At 45.3% G+C, this 17,455-nt stretch overlaps 1 protein-coding gene across 1 annotated transcript in view; it reads right to left on the bottom strand.

Annotated features, from left to right (window-relative positions):
- The window catches only part of LOC114066803 (CDC42 small effector protein 2-like), a 66,308-nt gene extending 49,459 nt beyond the window's left edge, over nt 1-16,849 (bottom strand). Inside the window, exon 1 of the mRNA XM_027901785.1 lies at nt 16,796-16,849. Within this exon, the coding sequence (XP_027757586.1) occupies nt 16,796-16,849 (54 nt within the window). The remainder of the gene's footprint in view (nt 1-16,795) is intronic.
- Nucleotides 16,850-17,455: the final 606 nt, after the last annotated feature.

The raw sequence follows: 17,455 nt of genomic DNA, 5'->3' as shown, positions 1-17,455 counted from the left end.
AACAGTTCTGAGCAACCTGATCTAGTTGGTGTCCTTGCTCATTGCAGAGGAGGTTTGACTAGATGACCCTAAAGGTCCCTTCCAACCCAAACCGTTCTATGATTCTATGACCAAATGATTTACCAAATTCCAATGAGATGAAGCAAAAAAACCATATTGTGTCAGTGTGGGAAAAAGACCCTGCATGAACTCTCTGATTGCAGACTGAGTTTGTAGCCCTGGTAACTGGAGTTTTACTTATTTTAAAAGGCTTTTCCTTGTAAAAAGTAAACACTTTATATACATTTTATGGAGCAACAAAATATTATATGGTAAAAGAGATTTTAAGGTTGCATTTCACAGTAAACTTAAAAGGAAAAGTTTTATCTGTCTGATTACATAAAAAAATTACAAGAATACTAAAACCAATGTGGTGGGTCTGGCTGAGCCAGAACTTATTTCCCCATAGTAGCCCTCACAGTGCTGTGCTCTGTATTGGTAGCTAGAGGTGTGTTGATAACATACCCATGTTTTGGTTACTGCTGAGCACAGCACTAACATTCCTCCTTCAATCGAGGGCGAGATCCTGGGAGGGGACACGAGTAGGCCAGCTGACCCATACTGACCAAGGGAATATTCCATACCATATGACGTCAGTCCAGACATAAAAGCTAAGGCACGGAGCAGAAGGGGGGGGGGGGGGCATTCGTTTTCTAGTGACTGCCTGTGGAGAGGCTGTCCTGCGTGCCAGAGCTCTACTTCTCGAGGATGGCCAACCATCACTGCTCATGGGAAGTAGAGAATAAACTGTGCTATCTTTTGCTTCTGCGCATGCAAGCTTTGCTTTACTTTTCTTTTTTTTTTTTTTTTACTTTAAATAAACTGCCTTATCCCAACCCACGAGTTGGGTTTTTTTCCCCCACCTTACTCTTTCCTCTGTCCCGCTGGGAAGGGGAGTGATAGACTGACTGGGTGGGCGCCTGGCCTCCAGCCAAGGTCAATCCACCACAACCAAACAACATCTTCTCATTTCTTTTATAATTTTTCTTTCTTTTTCACCGAGAAATAATATGACCTGACTGATACTAGAATATTAATGTTTTGATTTTGGCTGGAATAGAGTCAATTTTCTTCATAGTAGCTTGTATGGTGTTATGTTTTAAATTTGGGATGAAAATAGTGTTGATAATATAGGAATGTTTTAGTTATTATTGAATAGTACTTACACAGCATCAAGGCCTTCTCTGCTTCTCACTCTGCCCCACCAGCGAGTAGGCTGGGGATGTGCAAAAGTTGGAAGGGAACACAACTGGGACAGCTGACTACAACTGACCAAAGGGATATTCCATACCATATGACATTGTGCTCAGCAATAAAAACTGGGGGAAAGGGGGTGGGAGTGGGGGGGCACTTGCAGTTTTGGCATTTGTCTTCCCAAATAGCTATTACACGTGATGGAGCCCAGCTTTCCTGGAGATGGCTGAACACCTGCCTGCTGATGGGAAGTAGTGAATTAATTCCTTGTTTTGCTCTGTGCGTGCATTCTCTTCTCCATCCCACTGGGGGCAAATGTATGTATGTATGGCCAGCCTCTTCGCGAACGAAGAACCGGGGAAGGTCTTTACACCTTCCAGCCTGCGCATTGGATTTTTTAGGTGAGACACAGTGTGCGCGGAACTGAGCCCACCCTTTAATCCTGAAGTTCATCTGCCGGGGCCAAGCGAGCTTGGATGGTGGCAGCGAGTGATCAGCTGTGTGGTGCTTAGCTGCCTACCAGAGTTAATCCACAACAAGAAGTCATTTGTAATTTTAGATCTCCAAAGTACTTGATCACTTTTCCTGTTATTTAAAATAATATGGTTCAGATAGCAAGAACAGAAGGGCTTACATCAAACAGACTTAATAGATATTTAAACCAGAGCAAAGTTCAAAGAGAGAGAGTGTGCAAGAGAGTGAGATATCTAAATAGTGCAGAATATCATTTTGGTGAAATAAAGCATGATATGATCAGCATATGTGGAGTGTAGCTATACCAGGTGCTGCAGGGCATTCTGGGAATTGTAGTTCTAAGACTGTTGCACATGCTCAGATGGATGTTTGTATGGGATTGGCTTAGAATGTTACCTCTGTGACGTGGGACCATTTGAAACTACTATTTAACCTGTGACTTGTTTCAATAAAGACAGATTCATTACCCCACCACACTGGTGTTCACCACGGTCCCCATGGGACTTATTTGTTTATTATATTAATACATTTGGCGATCCCGAACAGGGACATAAACCTTACCCTGAATCAGGGAAAATTATGGACAGGTGTTAGGTACCAACTTTATTATAAGTTGAAGGACACCCGTCATTAAAAAGCCAAAGGACGTCAGGTACCAGAGAAAAGGAAACTCTGATGGGCGTCTGCGAAGGAACCGTGATTGAGCTCGAAGTAAAGGCCTGAAAATCTCAGTAGGAATTTACCTACGTTTGGAGGGAAACCTCTCAGAAACAAAGAAGAAAGAAGAAAAACCTCGTCCAGGTGAGAGGGAGGGAAAAAATAGAAAAAATAGGAAAAAGAAAAAAATAGAAAGAGAAAAAAGACAGAAAAAATGGAAACTTTTCATTCACGTGAACCACGGGATGTTGCAAAAGCCTTAAGCTTAATGTTGAAAGGACTTTGGAGACAAGTTAACAGACATAAAGTAGCTGGACTTTTAAAACTGATGAAAATAACTATTTTAGAACTAATACTATTTACAATTTTTAGTGAAACTGCTTGGAAAGGGGGGTGGAAAAACGGAAAGAAAGTAGAGGAGAAGAAAATGGACATTTTAAATCACACGCAAGGAAACTCATCCACAAAGGAAAACCTTGGGTCTCTCCCCCTCAGAGACATGCCCAGGCAGCGACCCCCACGTGGTCTTACCATGTGGAAAGCGGGGGGGGGGGGTACCAGGGACTTGGACAAAGGACCTTGGATTGTACCTTTTTGTATTGAATTTTCATGGATGCGTGGGTCCCGGGAGGAAGGCGCGTGTCGTAAATTGTGTGACTGGTGGAAGGGAACGGACTTTGAATCCCCAAGCCATTGCAATCTTGCAAACACGTGGAATCCACGCTGGCACATGGGGGCGCCATTTCGCCCATGCCGAAAGCGGGACGTGGTGCCTTCTCTTCCTCTCTCGTGGTCACCTTACAGACTGCCTCGGCGGGAGGCGTGCATAGACCATAGTCCGTGTTGCAGGCGGGTAGCTAGGCAGCGGCTGCTGTGCCTGCCAGCAGCAACGGCGCGATGTTTAAAAAAGATGGAGCCGCTTGAGGCCGCCCGGAAAGGCGGACGGCTCCGGCGGCGAAGCCAGGACCATGGACAGCGGCGCCGGTGCGAGCCGGGAGTGACGGGCCCGGTCCTGCTGCCGCGGGCAGCTCGGCGCCCGGAGAGGTGCGGTCTGGGGCGCCGGGAGCGGCGCGGTGGCACGAGCTGGGGCGGCGCAGCCACAGGGTGGCTCTGCCCGGGGGCTATGGGCAAACTGGAGCCCAACCGAGGAGCGGTCGAGCAGAGGGCAGTGGCCCGGGCTCCCGCCGCACCTCCGACCCGTGTGGGGCTCCCGGCAAAGCTCTGCGTGGAGCCCTGGCCCGGAAGGGCAACCGCTGTGCCTGGGGAGAAGCCGTGGGGTGGCACCGTGGCCATCCCGGGCGGCAATGCGGGCGACCGAGCGGGCTTCTGCCGAGGCTGTGGCGCGGGATTGCGCACAGAGCCGATGGCGGCGCGGTAGGCAAAAGGGACTCCGTGCCCGTGTCCGCAGCCGTGACCGCTCCCCCGGACGGAGCCATGTTTGGCGGCGTGTGCGTCTTGCCCCTGGTCAGCGGCGATGTGAGGCCCGCAGTGGCCGGCCACCACGTCGCTCGTGAACTTTCTGGTGCAGCTGAGAAACTGTACGCCCAAGATGGCAGGCACTGTGTTGGGCCATTCCAGGGCGCTCGACAACCGTCAGGGCGACCCGCAGGAGCGGGGCCGGGGCGTCTCAGAGCGCGCGAAATGTGGGCGGCAGACGCAGAGCGCAGAGCAGCGTGGGGCGTCGGGAGCGGCGGCCGTGCGGAGCGGGGTGGCACCGTGCCCACGTGTGTGGGCTCGGCCGTAATATTCCCCGTTTGCATTGGGACACGCCCGCGGCGGCCCTGACGGTAACTTACCTACTGATTTTTTCTAACTGCAGACTCAGGAATAAGCACACTACTTGCCAGTATTATACCTTCAAATTCATTAACTTTCAATATTAACATTAGAAAGGGGGAGTACAAGGTAACAACATGCATGAGATTAAGTGCTGAATCAAATAGATTTCATTTAAGAATCATTAACTTGCAAGTATGCATGAATGAAAAGAGGTGGCCACCTGAATGAATGAGAGATTGTGTGGATGTGTGAATGTATGAAAACCATATACACCTTATACAACATATCTGAGACAAACACTACCTCTAACACATCACCTTCAGAAGACATCAGAACATGATGTTCCTCCTTTAAATTTTTCCTTGTGCTTTAATGAAGTTAGTTTTCCCCAATCATAGATAAACCCTCAGATAATAAAGGTTTTTGTTCTACCCAGTTGCATAAAACTCTTAGGTACATAAGGTTTTAATTAATAAAGTTTTGTTATTACTTAGAACGCTTATGTTTCCCCCCTTCCTCTATTGCTCACATGCACTTTTCCTCCCTCTTTTGCCCACTGCCTCCTAGTGGTTCTCTCTAGCTGCCTCACTCTCGTTCTTGAGTACATGCCCATCTTCTCCTCTTGTTCCAGCTCATCCTCTCACATTAGTCTCCTCTCTTTCCCCCTCATGCTCTGTGATGGTTTTAGTCTAGGTCTTCCTGGTAACGAGCTTGTAACCAAGGAAGTGGCCATGTACCCAGTATTCCATACGATTTTTACGTAAACCAAGGTATAAAGAAGTTGGAGATTAGAGACCTCTCTCTTCTCATCCAGCAAGGTTCAGGAGCAGTGGGTCCTTGCGTTGGTCTCGCTTATCTAGAGGCTGAGGTCTGCAGCAACCGCTGGTCTGCCACGTGAAAGATTGGAGAGTGCTAGCTGTGTCTGCCAATCTTGCTTTTCTGAGGGATGTGGTGAGATTTGTTTTGGTAGTTATTTTGCTAGTTCTTGGGTTTGATTGTGTATATCTGTTCTGTGTCCCTTTTTCCCCTTTCCCTTTGGGGGTGTTTGGATTCCCTTCGCTGTGTACACAGCATCTTAATTGTATATAACTAATATATGTAAAAATATATATATTTTTATATAATTAAATTGATGTCATGTTCTTCAATTTTTATAGTTTTTTTTTCCTTTACCCTAAGGGAAGAAGGGAGGGGGAAGGGGTTCTTACTGTGAGTTTGGGCATTTGGCAGGGACCCAAATCCAAACCATCACAGATTTTTTGGTGACCTGTACGGGGATTGTTTTGGGTTATCCCAGTTTGTTTTGGAACAGTTACTGGGAAAACTGCCAAGAGAGGCTTGGTATGTAGTAGGGGACTAATGGACGGCTGCAAAAGAGGAAGAAGCAGCCACGAGAGAAGGAGTGCACCCAAAAGAATTAGGAGTGCTCCCAAAAGAATTGGGAGCACACCCAAAGGATAAAGGGAGTGCACCTAAAGGAAGAAAGGGCAGCAGCACAGATAGGCAATAAACCACCAAAGAGAAGGTTGACACCCAACTATACCCTTCTTGACTGTTCAACGGAGGAGATGGAAAAATGGTTGAGACCTTCATCCCAAGGTCTGAAGGACTATTCGCTACCTCCACCCCGTGGGCTTAGAGAGTGGAGTAGAAGCCTATCCCCGCAAGGTGCTCAGTCTCTGCCTCCACGTGAGAGAGGCAAAGAGAGAAAAAGTGATTCTGCGTAGAAGCGGCAGAAGGGAAGTGGAAATGGTTCCACCTAGGAGGGACCCTTATTCTGGAGCCAAAGTTGTGCAAACAAGTGAAGTATTGCAAACAATGACCCCAGTAGAGCTCCAGGATCTACAAAGGGATTACAGCCACTGGCCTGGTAAACGAATTCTCACCTGGTTGGTACGATACTGGGATAATGGAGCCAGAAGCCACTTGTTAGAAAGTCAAGAAGCACAGCAACTAGGATCCCTCGCTCAAGACCGTGAAATTGAACAAGAAATTGCAAGAGAGACATATTATCTCAGTCTCTGGCTACAGATCCTCTACGTTGTGAGGAAAAAATACTCATTTAAAGAATATTTAATGAGTTCTCCAAGAAAGTGGACGACTGCAGAAGAAGGTGTCTGGTATCTACGAGAATTAGCCATGCTGGAACTTAGTTATTGTAACCCAGACTATTACAGTTGCTTAGAACCAGAGAAGATCTCCTATACGAAACTGATGTGGAGGCAAGTAATTAAAGGTGCCCCTGCATCATATGTCAATTGCTTAATAGCAGTATACAATCCAAAGACGGATGAACCGAACGTGGACACCATGTGTTCATGGATAAGGACCATAGCAGAAAATTTGGAAGACTGCTCCAATGTCTGACACCAACCCACCCATCCTAGGGAGGCAATGGAGAGGCCTTATGAATACTCCAGATACGGAGATGACTATAGAGACAGAGATGATAGAGACTATAGAAACTATAGAGACAGACCAATAAAACGGTCTTGACCACAATTTTGACCTCAATCTTGAGCTTGGTCCTGGTCTCGTTCACAATCTCCTTCCTTAGCACGCAGAAGGAGAGGAAACCCCAGACACAGATCACGTAATCAACTGTGGTCTTATCTGCGCAGCAAGGGAGAAAACGTGAAAAAGTGGAACGGTGAACCCACTTCCAAACTCGAGGCCAGGGTAAGAGAGTTAAAACAAAAGGAAGCCAATAAGAAAGTTGTCTACGTGGTTGATGCAGATGTCCTGAGGAAAGAACTGCGATCTCCGAAACACAAAAAGATGGAAGTCCACTTCAACAGTGACAAGAAAGCCTCTAAGAAGGCAAAGTCGGATGACAAATGCTCTGATCAAGACCAACAGAGGAGCCCTGCCTTCTGCCAGGAGAAGGAAAGGGACCAGGAAGATAATCGAGTTTACTGGGCTCTGTGGGTTTGATGGCCTGGCACATCGGATCCCCAGAGATACCAGGCTTTGGTGGATACTAGTGCCCAGTGTACTTTAATGCCATCAGGGCATTAGAGTATGGAGGCTGTTTCTATTTCTGAAGTGACCGGCGGGTCTCAAAAGTTGTCAGTAGTCAAGGTTGACATGGGTTTGATGGGAGACCAATGAGAAAAGCATTCCATTGTGACGGGGTCAGAAGCTCCTTGCGTTCTTGGTATGGACTACCTAAAAAGAGGATACTTCAAGGACCCAAAGGGGTACCAGTGGGCTTTTGGTGTAAACATGGTGATTGAAGAGAAGTCCAAGCAATTGTCTGCTGTCATGGTTTTGCCCACCACATCTGCCCACATCTGCCCTTTCTGGCCTCTCAGAAGACACTTCCTTTGTGGGACTACTCTGAGTCAGAGATCAGCGTCAATAGCCACTGCAACTGTACACAGGCAACAATATAGGATGAACCGAGATGCTGTGATCCCCATCCATAACATGATTAGGAAGCTTGAGAGACAAGGGGTTGTCAGTAGAAGTCACTCGCCCTTCAATAGCCCCATTTGGCCTGTATGTAAATCCGATGGAGAATGGAGACTGACTGTGGACTATTGTGACTTAAATGAAGTCACGCCGCCATTGAGTGCTGCTGTACCAGATGTTGGAGCTCCAGTACAAGCTGGAGTCCAAGACAGCAAAGTGGTACGCCACTACTGACATTGCAAATGCATTTTTCTCCATTCCCTTGGCAGCAGAATGCAGGCTGCAGTTTGCTTTTATGTGAAAGGGCCTGCAGTACACCTGGAACCAACTGCCCCAAGGGTGGAAACACAGTCCAACCATTTGCCATGGACTAATTCAGGCCACACAAGAAAAGGGTAAGGCCCCAGAACACATCCAATATATCGATGACATCATTGTATGGGAGGACACAGCAGAAGAAGTTTTCGAAAAAGGAAAAAAGATGATCCAGATTCTCAAGGCCAGTTTTGCCATCAAGAAGAGTAAGGTCAAGAGACCTGCCAGAGAGATTCAGTTCCTAGGGGTGAAATGGCAAGATGGACGTTAGATTCCAATAGATGAAGCAGGAAGGGTTAATCGGGACACTTTTGCTGTGGGCCCATGGGGGCCCCCTACCCCCCTGTACACTTTTAGTTTGCCTTAAGCTATATTTCGTAAGCTGCATTTTGCACAAGAAGAATCTGTCCTGTGCTGAGGGCATCAGATCTTAAAGGAACCACAACAAACACTGGGCAAAGAACCCCAGTCCCATAAATCTCATCCAGAGGAGCCAAGGTGACATCTCAATAGGTGATATAGGCCCAAAGCCAAGGGTTTCTCTAAGGTTGAGCGATCAGAACACAAAAACAATAGAAAGAACGAAAGGTCCCCGAGGTGAGGTGAGGATGAGGATTAGAAAAACAACCCCCAGGATGAAGGCAAACAGGAACTCCCACCAAAATATTCCTCAAAATGGAAACTACGCCTCAATCTCCGCCCCTAACTCCACCTGTTATGAATATTGTAATCAAATGATGCAATAATATGAATATGTAAAATTATGTTGCAATCATGATCAAAGCATTGTATAAATTACCTGTTCTTACTGAATCACTTTGGAGTTTTTACCTGGCCTGAACGGGTAAATCTCCCCGGCGTCGTCGATAATCAATAAATACCTTGCTGCTTATGGACTTAAAACTCTGTCTCTGAGCAGTTTTACTCACCTGCCCCTTTTTCTGGGCATCAATTTGGCGAGCCAGGCAGGAGATATTGCTCTACCCAACTGCGAAGACCACCGGAGGTCGGGACCCCTTCCCAGGCGCCAAGGTAAGCTTTTACCTATAGAAGGGTGGGCTCCCCTCTCCGCTGGCTTCTCACGGGTGGACAAGAATCTCTTAATTTAAAGAAAAAGGTATTTATTCTGGATTTTCTGGGTTACACTGGTGTCTGGTTAAAGTGCCACATTGCCAATGCAGGATGCTGCTAGAAGGCAAGGCACTCCGTAAAGAAGGATTCTTCTTTCGGTCTGTACTGGTTATGTTCAGCCAAATATTTAGCTGAACATCTGTTTGGGAAATATTGAGAAGTTGGTAACTCAATAGTTTCCTTCTGGTTTTCTGGTTTAAATAAGGCCTTTAGTTTTTGGGAAAAATTGAGAAGTTGGTATCTCAATAGTTTCCTACTGGTTTTTCTGGTTTAAAATTAGGCCTCTGGTTTTCTGGTAAGGCCTACTGGTTTCTGGACCCAGCCCGTTACACTGTCTTGTTGTATTGTCCTGTCTTATATGTGCTGAATAGTATGCGATTTTTGTGCTAGCTAATATTGTCTATATGCTCTATATGGTTAAGGTATCTGTCGGCTGTTACAGAAACTGAGTTCTAGCATTTTGTGGTCTGTGGTGACATCTTGTGGCGTTACTCGGTAAAGGCGCTTTTCGGTCGGTGATAGTACTTTGTCGGGTTTTCACATGGGAAATACTCAAGGGAAGGAAGTGGACCCCAAGACCCCATTAGGATGCGTTCTAAAGCATTGGAAAGAATTAAGTGGAATACCTGGTGGAAATCTAAGTAAAAGAACCCTGCTAAAATATTCCCAAAATTGGTGGCCATTGTATAAGCTAGATGATAATGAGAAATGGTCGCCAAATGGTACTTTAAATTATAATACTTTGTTACAACTTATGGTATTCCTTCGTAGACACAATAAGTGGGATGAGGTAATTTACTGTGATTTATTCTTTACCCTAAAAAATAAGCCAAAGTGGCAAAAAGATTGTGGAATAAATATAGCCCCACACGATCCCCTTGTGTTAGCACTTGAAAAGGATCAGAAAGATCATAAGCAGAAAAATCGTTGTTGTGATGCTTGTAGTATTGGGGAAAGGTGTCTTAATCTAAAGAGAGACAGTGATCAGGAAAGCTTGATCAGTCTCACCGATCTACAACCCTTTGCCCCACCCGTAAAGGAGGACACTGGAGACAGCTGGTTAGAGTCCTTCTTTAAGAAAAGAGAAAGCACTCCAAAAGGGAAGGGAAAAGAGAAAGACATGTCAGATTTAAAACAGGGTAAGACAGAAAAGACACCGGATCGGGAAAAAGAAAGGACGAAGGTTAGCTCACCAGCACCAGGGACGGATGATCCTGACGAGGGAACAAGCCACGCATATTATACTAGGGCAGTTGAGCGAAAAGCCAGGGAAAAAGAGGAACAGAGAGCCAAGGAAATAGAAGAACAAAAAGCTAAAGAAATAGAGAAACAAAGGGATCAGGAAACAGAAACAGCTGAGAGGGTGGGGGGACAGGAAAATAGAGACTTAGAAAAAGATAAGGCCACAGATAAAACAAAGGAAACACTATTGCTCCCCTGAGACAAATAATGCCAATAGTAGGAGAGCAATCGAGAGTCAAAACACCCTTCACAACCAGTGATTTAAACAACTGACGGGAGGAAGCCAAGTGCTTTAGGAAAAATCCAGAAGGGGTTGCTAAAAGATTTGAGTTAATTGCAAAGAACTTAGATGTAGATTGGGGAGATATAGATCTTATGTTATTGGAATTAACAGAAACAGAAAAAGAACTTGTCTTAAAGACAGGAAAAACACATGCTGCTTTATTACCAGGGAATGCTGGGGAGATATTCCCTACAGAAAATCCGAAGTGGGATCCAAATGATACAATTCAATATGATCTACTGGTACAATATAGAAAATTAATTGCTTTAGGCTTACGGCATGCAATTCCTAAAGCAATAAACTGGGCAGCCCTGTATGATGTGAGGCAGGGACGAGACGAGACCCCCTCAGATTTCCTAGAGAGACTCAGAGCTGCAATGAGGCAATACACCCCCTTAGACCCTGCATCAGAAACTGGGAAACAACAGCTACTAGGTTTACTTATGGGGCAAAGTAATCCAGATATTAGGAAGAGGCTGCAAAAACTAGAGCACCCAGCAAATAAGGATTTAGAAATGCTGATGAATGAAGCCTGGAAAGTGTATAATAACCGAGAATAGGAGGAAAAGAAAAGAGAGGATAATAGACTTGCCAAAGCTGTAGTCATAGCAATGGCAACATATAAATCAAAACACCCAGGCCCACACTCACACAATGGTAATAAGAACCGTAGTAAATTTCAGCCAGAAAAAGGCTCAACTCCTCGGCAGAAAAAAGTCGAGTTAAATCAGTGTGCATACTGCCTTCAGAAGGGGCATTGGAAAAGAGAATGCCCTAATAAGAAGGAGAAAACTGCTATCATAGCCCTTCAAGGTAGTGATTGAAGCGAACCGGTGGGCAGACCCCTAGCTGACCCGCTGGTTAAATTGGAACTAGGGGAAAATGAAAAGGAAATGGACTTTTTAATTGACACTGGGACTACGTTTTCAGTTTTAAATCAGGAATTGGTGCCAAAAAGTGAAGAATTTATCCAAGTAATGGGAGCTACAGGCCAATCAGAAAAAGCTTTCTTTCTGAAACCCCTAAAATATAAAATAGGAAAACAAATGGGAATTCATCAATTTTTGTATTTGCCTAACTCTCCAAAACCCCTTTTGGGCAGAGACTTTTTAGAGAATCTGGGAGCTGTGATAAGGTTTGATAAAAATAAAGTTGAATTTCAGGTAAATGAGGATCAATTTATAATGGCCCTAAGCTTAACTGTCAGTTGTGTAAAACCTAAGCTAAACAATCATAGTGTTGAACAAATCATGAGGGAAACTTATCCACTAGTGTGGGCGACAGATACCCCTGGAAAATCAAAACAGGCAGCTCCTGTAATCATAGAATTAAAACCAAGAGCAAAACCAGTGCACAAGAAACAATATCCATTAGGGCTAGAAGACAGAAAGGGGATTGAACCCATAATAGAAAAATTCTTAAACTTAGGATTACTAAGGGAATGCGAGTCAGAATACAACACACCAATTTTACCAGTAAAGAAACCAAATGGAACATATAGGCTAGTACAGGATTTAAGTTTTTACCTGGCCTGAACGGGTAAATCTCCCCGGCGTCATCGATAATCAATAAATACCTTGCTGCTTATGGACTTAAAACTCTGAGCAGTTTTACTCACCTGCCCCTTTTTCTGGGCATCACAGACGTCATCATAAAATTGTAGCAATGGCTCCACCGACAAACAAGAAAGAGACCAAAGCTTTTCTGAGAGCCATAGGCTTCTGGAGGATGCACATCCCTGAGTACAACCAAATTGTAAGCCCTCTTTGTGACCCGTAAAAAGAACAACTTCCAATGGGGTCCTGAACAACAGTAGGTTTTCAGGCAAATCAAGCAAGAAATAGCACATGCTGTGGCTCTTGAACCAGTCAAGATGGGAACAGATGTAAAAAATGTACTTTACTCTGCAGCTGGAGATAAAGGTCCCTCCTGGAGCCTCTGGCAAAAAGTACCTGGCAAGATGCGAGGGCGACCACTTGGTTTCTGGAGCCAAAGCTACAGAAGTTCTGAGGCCAATTACACCCCTATGGAGAAAGAAATCTTAGCAGTATATAAAGATATACGAGCAGCCTCAGAAGTGATTGATACTGAAGCACAGCTCTTCCTGGCACCCCGATTACCATTGCTGAGCTGGATGTTCAAAGGAAAGGTGCCCTCTACGCATCATGCCACTGATGCTAGTGGATGGCTTTGATTATGCAACGTGTCCGAATCAGGAATTTGAATCACCCTGGAATTTTAGAAATTACAACCAATTGACCTGAAGGTGGGAACTTCAGTCTGGCAGATGAAGAAGAGGAAGAGCCAGTAAATCGAGTTGAAAAAGCTCCGCCATATAATCAGCTGCCAGATGAAGAGACACGCTATGCCCTTTTCACTGACGGTTCTTGCCGCATTGTAGGGAGGAGTTGGAAGTGGAAAGCAGCTGTGTGGAATCCCACCCAAAGGGTAGTGGAAGCCACTGAAGGTAAAGGCGAATCAAGTCAGTTTGCGGAACTCAAAGCCTTCCAATTGGTCCTAGACATCACAGAATGAGAAGGATGGACAAGCTTCTACCTATACACCGATTCGTGGATGATAGCCAATGCCCTATGGGGATGGCTAGACAGGTGGAAGAAAATGAATTGGAGACGTAGAGGAAAACCCATCTGGGCTGCTGATTTGTGGCAAGACATTGCTACCAGAGTGAAGAAACTGAATGTGAGAGTCTTCCATGTAGATGCCCATGTGCCCAAGAGTCAAACTAATGAGGAACTTGCTCATAACAGACAGGCAGACTGAGCTGCACAAGTCGAGGTGTCACAAGTAGACCTAGACTGGTAGCAGAAGGGAGAATTGTTCCTATCTTCATGAGCCCGTGATGCTTCAGGTCATCAGGGCCGAGATGCCATCTGTAGATGGGCACGAAACTGAGGGGTGGATTTAACCATGGACACTATCTCTCAAGTTATCCATGACTGTGAAACCTGTGCTACCATTAAACAGGTCAAAAGGTTGAAACCCCTATAGTATGGTGGACGTTGGGACAAGTATAAATACAGGGAGGCATGGCAGGTTGACCACATCACATTGCCACAGACCCGCCAAGGTAAACACTATGTGCTTACCATGATGGAAGCGACCACTGGGTGGTTTAAAACATATTCGGTACCACATGCAACGACCTGGAATACCATTTTGGGTCTCCAGAAGCGGGTCGTGTGGAGACATGGCACTCCAGAACGAATTGAGTCAGACAATGGGACTCATTTCAAGAATAATGTAGTGGCCACTTGGGCACGAGAGCATGGTATTGAATGGGTATATCACATTCCATCTCATGCACCCACTACTGGGAAAGTTGAAAGGTGTAATGAACTGTTAAAAACAACTCTAAAGGCACTGGGTGAGGGAACCTTAAAGAACTAGGATAAGCACTTAGCCAAGGCCACCTGGCTAGTTAACACTAGAGGCTCTGTCAATTGAGCTGATCCTGCCCAAGCAAAATCTCCACACTGTAGATCAAAACAAAGTTCCAGCGATCCATCTGAGAAGTATGTTAAGGAAGGCTGTTTGTATTCCTCCTTCCTCAGGCCAAGACAAACCCATTTGTGGGATTGTTTTCACTCAAAGGCCCGGAAATACCTGGTGAGTAAGGAAAAAGGATGGAGAGATCCAATGTGTGCCTCAAAAAAACTTAACCTTGGGAAAAGACTAATTATGTGCTTTGAGATGTGTTTTGCAGAAGGCCAGTCACCAGATGAAAAAGACCTAAACAAGTTGATGCTGGTATCCAATGATAAAACAGCCCAGACGAGAAAATCAGTCCTAAAACCAGAATTGTGATTGCGACCAAAGGGCCAAGGACCCAAACCAAGCTAATGCGGATACTGTTGCAGATCTTCTACAACAAGACAATTGCTCCAAAGGACAAACAAGGACTATATATATATATATGTGTGTATATATGCGCTGGTATATAAGCGAATGCAAAATATGTTATGTAAAAATAGTATGAAATAAGGAGTGGAGAATGTGATGGTTTTAGTCTAGGTCTTCCTGGTAACGAGCTCGTAACCAAGGAGGTGACCATGTACCCAGTATTCTAAATGATTTTTACGTAAACCAGAGTATAAAGAAGTTGGAGATTAATCTCTCTTCTCATCCAGTGAGGTTCAAGAGCAGTAGGTCCTTGCGTTGGTCTCGCTTATGTAGAGGCTGAGGCCTGCAGCAACCGCTGGTCTGCCACTAGGAAGATTGGAGAGTGCTAGCTGTGTCTGCCAATCTTGCTTTTCTGAGGGACGTGGTGAGATTTGTTTTGGTAGTTATTTTGCTAGTTCTTGGGTTTGATTGTGTATATCTGTTCTGTGTCCTTTTTTGTCCTTTTCTTTGTCCCTTTTTCCCCTTTCCCTTTGGGGGGTGTTTGGATTCCCTTCACTGTGTACATAGCATCTTAATTGTATATACTTGTAATATACATAAAAATATATATATTTTTATATAATGAAATCGATGTCATGTTCTTCAATTTTCATAGTTTTTTTTCCTTTACCCGAAGGGAAGAAGGGAGGGGGAAGGGGTTGTTACTGTGGATTCAGGCATTTGGCAGGGAGCCAAATCCAAACCATCACATGCTCATATCCTCGTGATCTCCTCTGTGCTTGTCTTGTTGCTTTCCCTCATTTATTCATCCTCTCCCTCTCACTTCCTCCCTCTCTTGATTGTGTTTGTCCCCTCCCTGTCACTAGGCTCCTCACACTCTTGATCACACTTGCATTCTTACATTCATCTACTCAAGTCTCATGATCATATTCATGTCCTGGTGCTCATGACCTAGCACTTGCTGCCCCACGCTCACTGTCCCTGCACTCACCTCCCTGTACTCACCTCCTCCCCCCAGTTGCACTCACCTCCTTGCCCCCTCACCTCTTGGTCTAACTTGCCTCCTCGCCCCCACTCAGCTCACCTCCTCATCCCAGCTTGCCCCCTCTCCTGCCTTCTTGCACACTTGCTTAGCCCCTCACCTGCCTCCTCACTCCAACTCACCTCCTTGACCACTTGCACCCACTTAACCCCTTGCCCCCTTGCTCACCTCCTCATCCCCTGTCCTCATGCAGCCCTCTGCACTCTTGTGATTGCTTGTTCTCTAATTGCCACTTGCCCTCTTGCCTCCTTGCCCCCCTCTTGATTATCCTCACATTCACTCTCCCTCCCTCACTTGTTTGTCCTTGCCCTCCCACTCACTCACACCTTCTTGCCCTCACTCACTCCCTGTCCCCTCACCTGCCCTTGCTCTGCCCTTGCCTGCACACCTGCCCCACTCACTGCTTCTCTCTCGCTTCCACCCTGTCACGAGACCACACCCTCTCCTACCACGTTTGCTTTCCCTGCTCACTCTTGCTCTCTCTTGATCTTGCAACTGCACTCCCCTGCCTATGCTCACCCTCCTGCTCTCATTCCCGCTCACTCTATAGCCCTTGTTCCCTTGCCCTTGAATGCACCCAAACACTCTCCTGTGCTCCTGCTCCCCCTTGTTTGCATTTACATGTACCCTCATTCACTCCCTTGATCTCTCTCCCTCCCTCTCTTGTCCCCAATTGTAGCCATTTGCACACTCACTCCCCCTCTCTCAGCTCTTGATCCCCCTGCTCTTGCCCCTTCTCCCCTTCACCCACCCTTGCTCTCTCCCACTTCCACACTCACATTCTCACCCATGCTTACTCGCTCTCCCTGGCTTGTGAGCCTTCCTTCCCTCCCGCCCCTACTCTCTCTCCTGTTGGCCTCCTCACTCTCTGCCTCTCACCCACCCTCTCTCTGACTTAAATGAATGCTAAGGAAGACAGAGGACAGATGGATTTTACCCTATATTTCTTACCAGCAATGTTTCCTTCCTTCACCATTGTCCAGCCACACAGGAAAATAAGCCTTAAATAGTATGACATTTCCATATTTACACCTGGGGTTTTTTGTAGATGTTAGAGAAACTATTTAGGTCCTCCTCACTATCACGCTCTTCTTCCCCTTCCTTTCTCTCCTACAGTTCAAACATATAAAGGCTCTATTCAAAGACTTCAGACAGATTTAAGATTAATGATAGGGAAATGTCTCTGAAACTCTAGATCAGACTCTTTTCTTTCCCAGCTAAACTAAGATGGTAGTTAATTCCTTTATTCTCACTGGGTTCAGTCTGATAAAGCTAATTTAAGAAGCTAAAACAAAACCAAAAAAAAAGAAAAATTGAACAATATATTGAATTCCACACAAAACAGTTTCATTACTCATACTTACAGGTTGAGGCTGTTCTGCAATACATCTGTTGAAACACAACCATAACTCACTCATTGTTTACAGTATGAAGTGCAAACATAGATTAAAAGCAGGATTCAATCTCTGCAAGTGTCTCAAGGTAAAAATTTCTTTAAATAGATTAATTTATAATCGTTCCATTGAGAAATCTCTCTCTGTTGAGCTTTTTGCTGAAGAAAAGTCAGTTCCAGGATAAACAGGTTGAAGATAACTTACTTTGGAGTCTTCTTTCAGAAGACTGGTCCCAGCACCGTGGAGGTGTTACATATGCTTCTTTGTTCCCTAGTGTTATGTGAACCTGAAAAGAAAGAAGTACATTACATCAGAAAGAAGATGTAGAATATCATATTCACAGACTGATTTCTTGATAATACTTTGAACAGAATGGAGATACACTATCAAACAAGTTACACGCTTATGTCTTTTTAAGAGCCATCTCTTAAAAGTGCAGGAGCAGGCAATTCCAAAATGCCATGAGTCAAGCAAATGGGGCAGAAGGCTGGTTTGGCTGAGCAGGGATCTTCTAGAACTTAGGCAAAAAAGGAAAGTGTATGGACACTGGAAGGAAGGACAGGCAACATGGGAGGACTACAGAGATGCTGTTCGTCACTGTAGAGAAAAAATTTGTGCAGTCAAAGCTCG

This window comes from Empidonax traillii, unplaced genomic scaffold, assembly GCF_003031625.1.
Source record: "Empidonax traillii isolate 1590-97213 ecotype Southwest subspecies unplaced genomic scaffold, ASM303162v1 scaffold814:size283170, whole genome shotgun sequence".
Classification (NCBI taxonomy): Eukaryota; Metazoa; Chordata; class Aves; order Passeriformes; family Tyrannidae; genus Empidonax; species Empidonax traillii.
The sequence above is the reverse complement of the archived record's forward strand: the minus strand, read 5'-3'. Positions and strand labels throughout refer to the sequence as shown.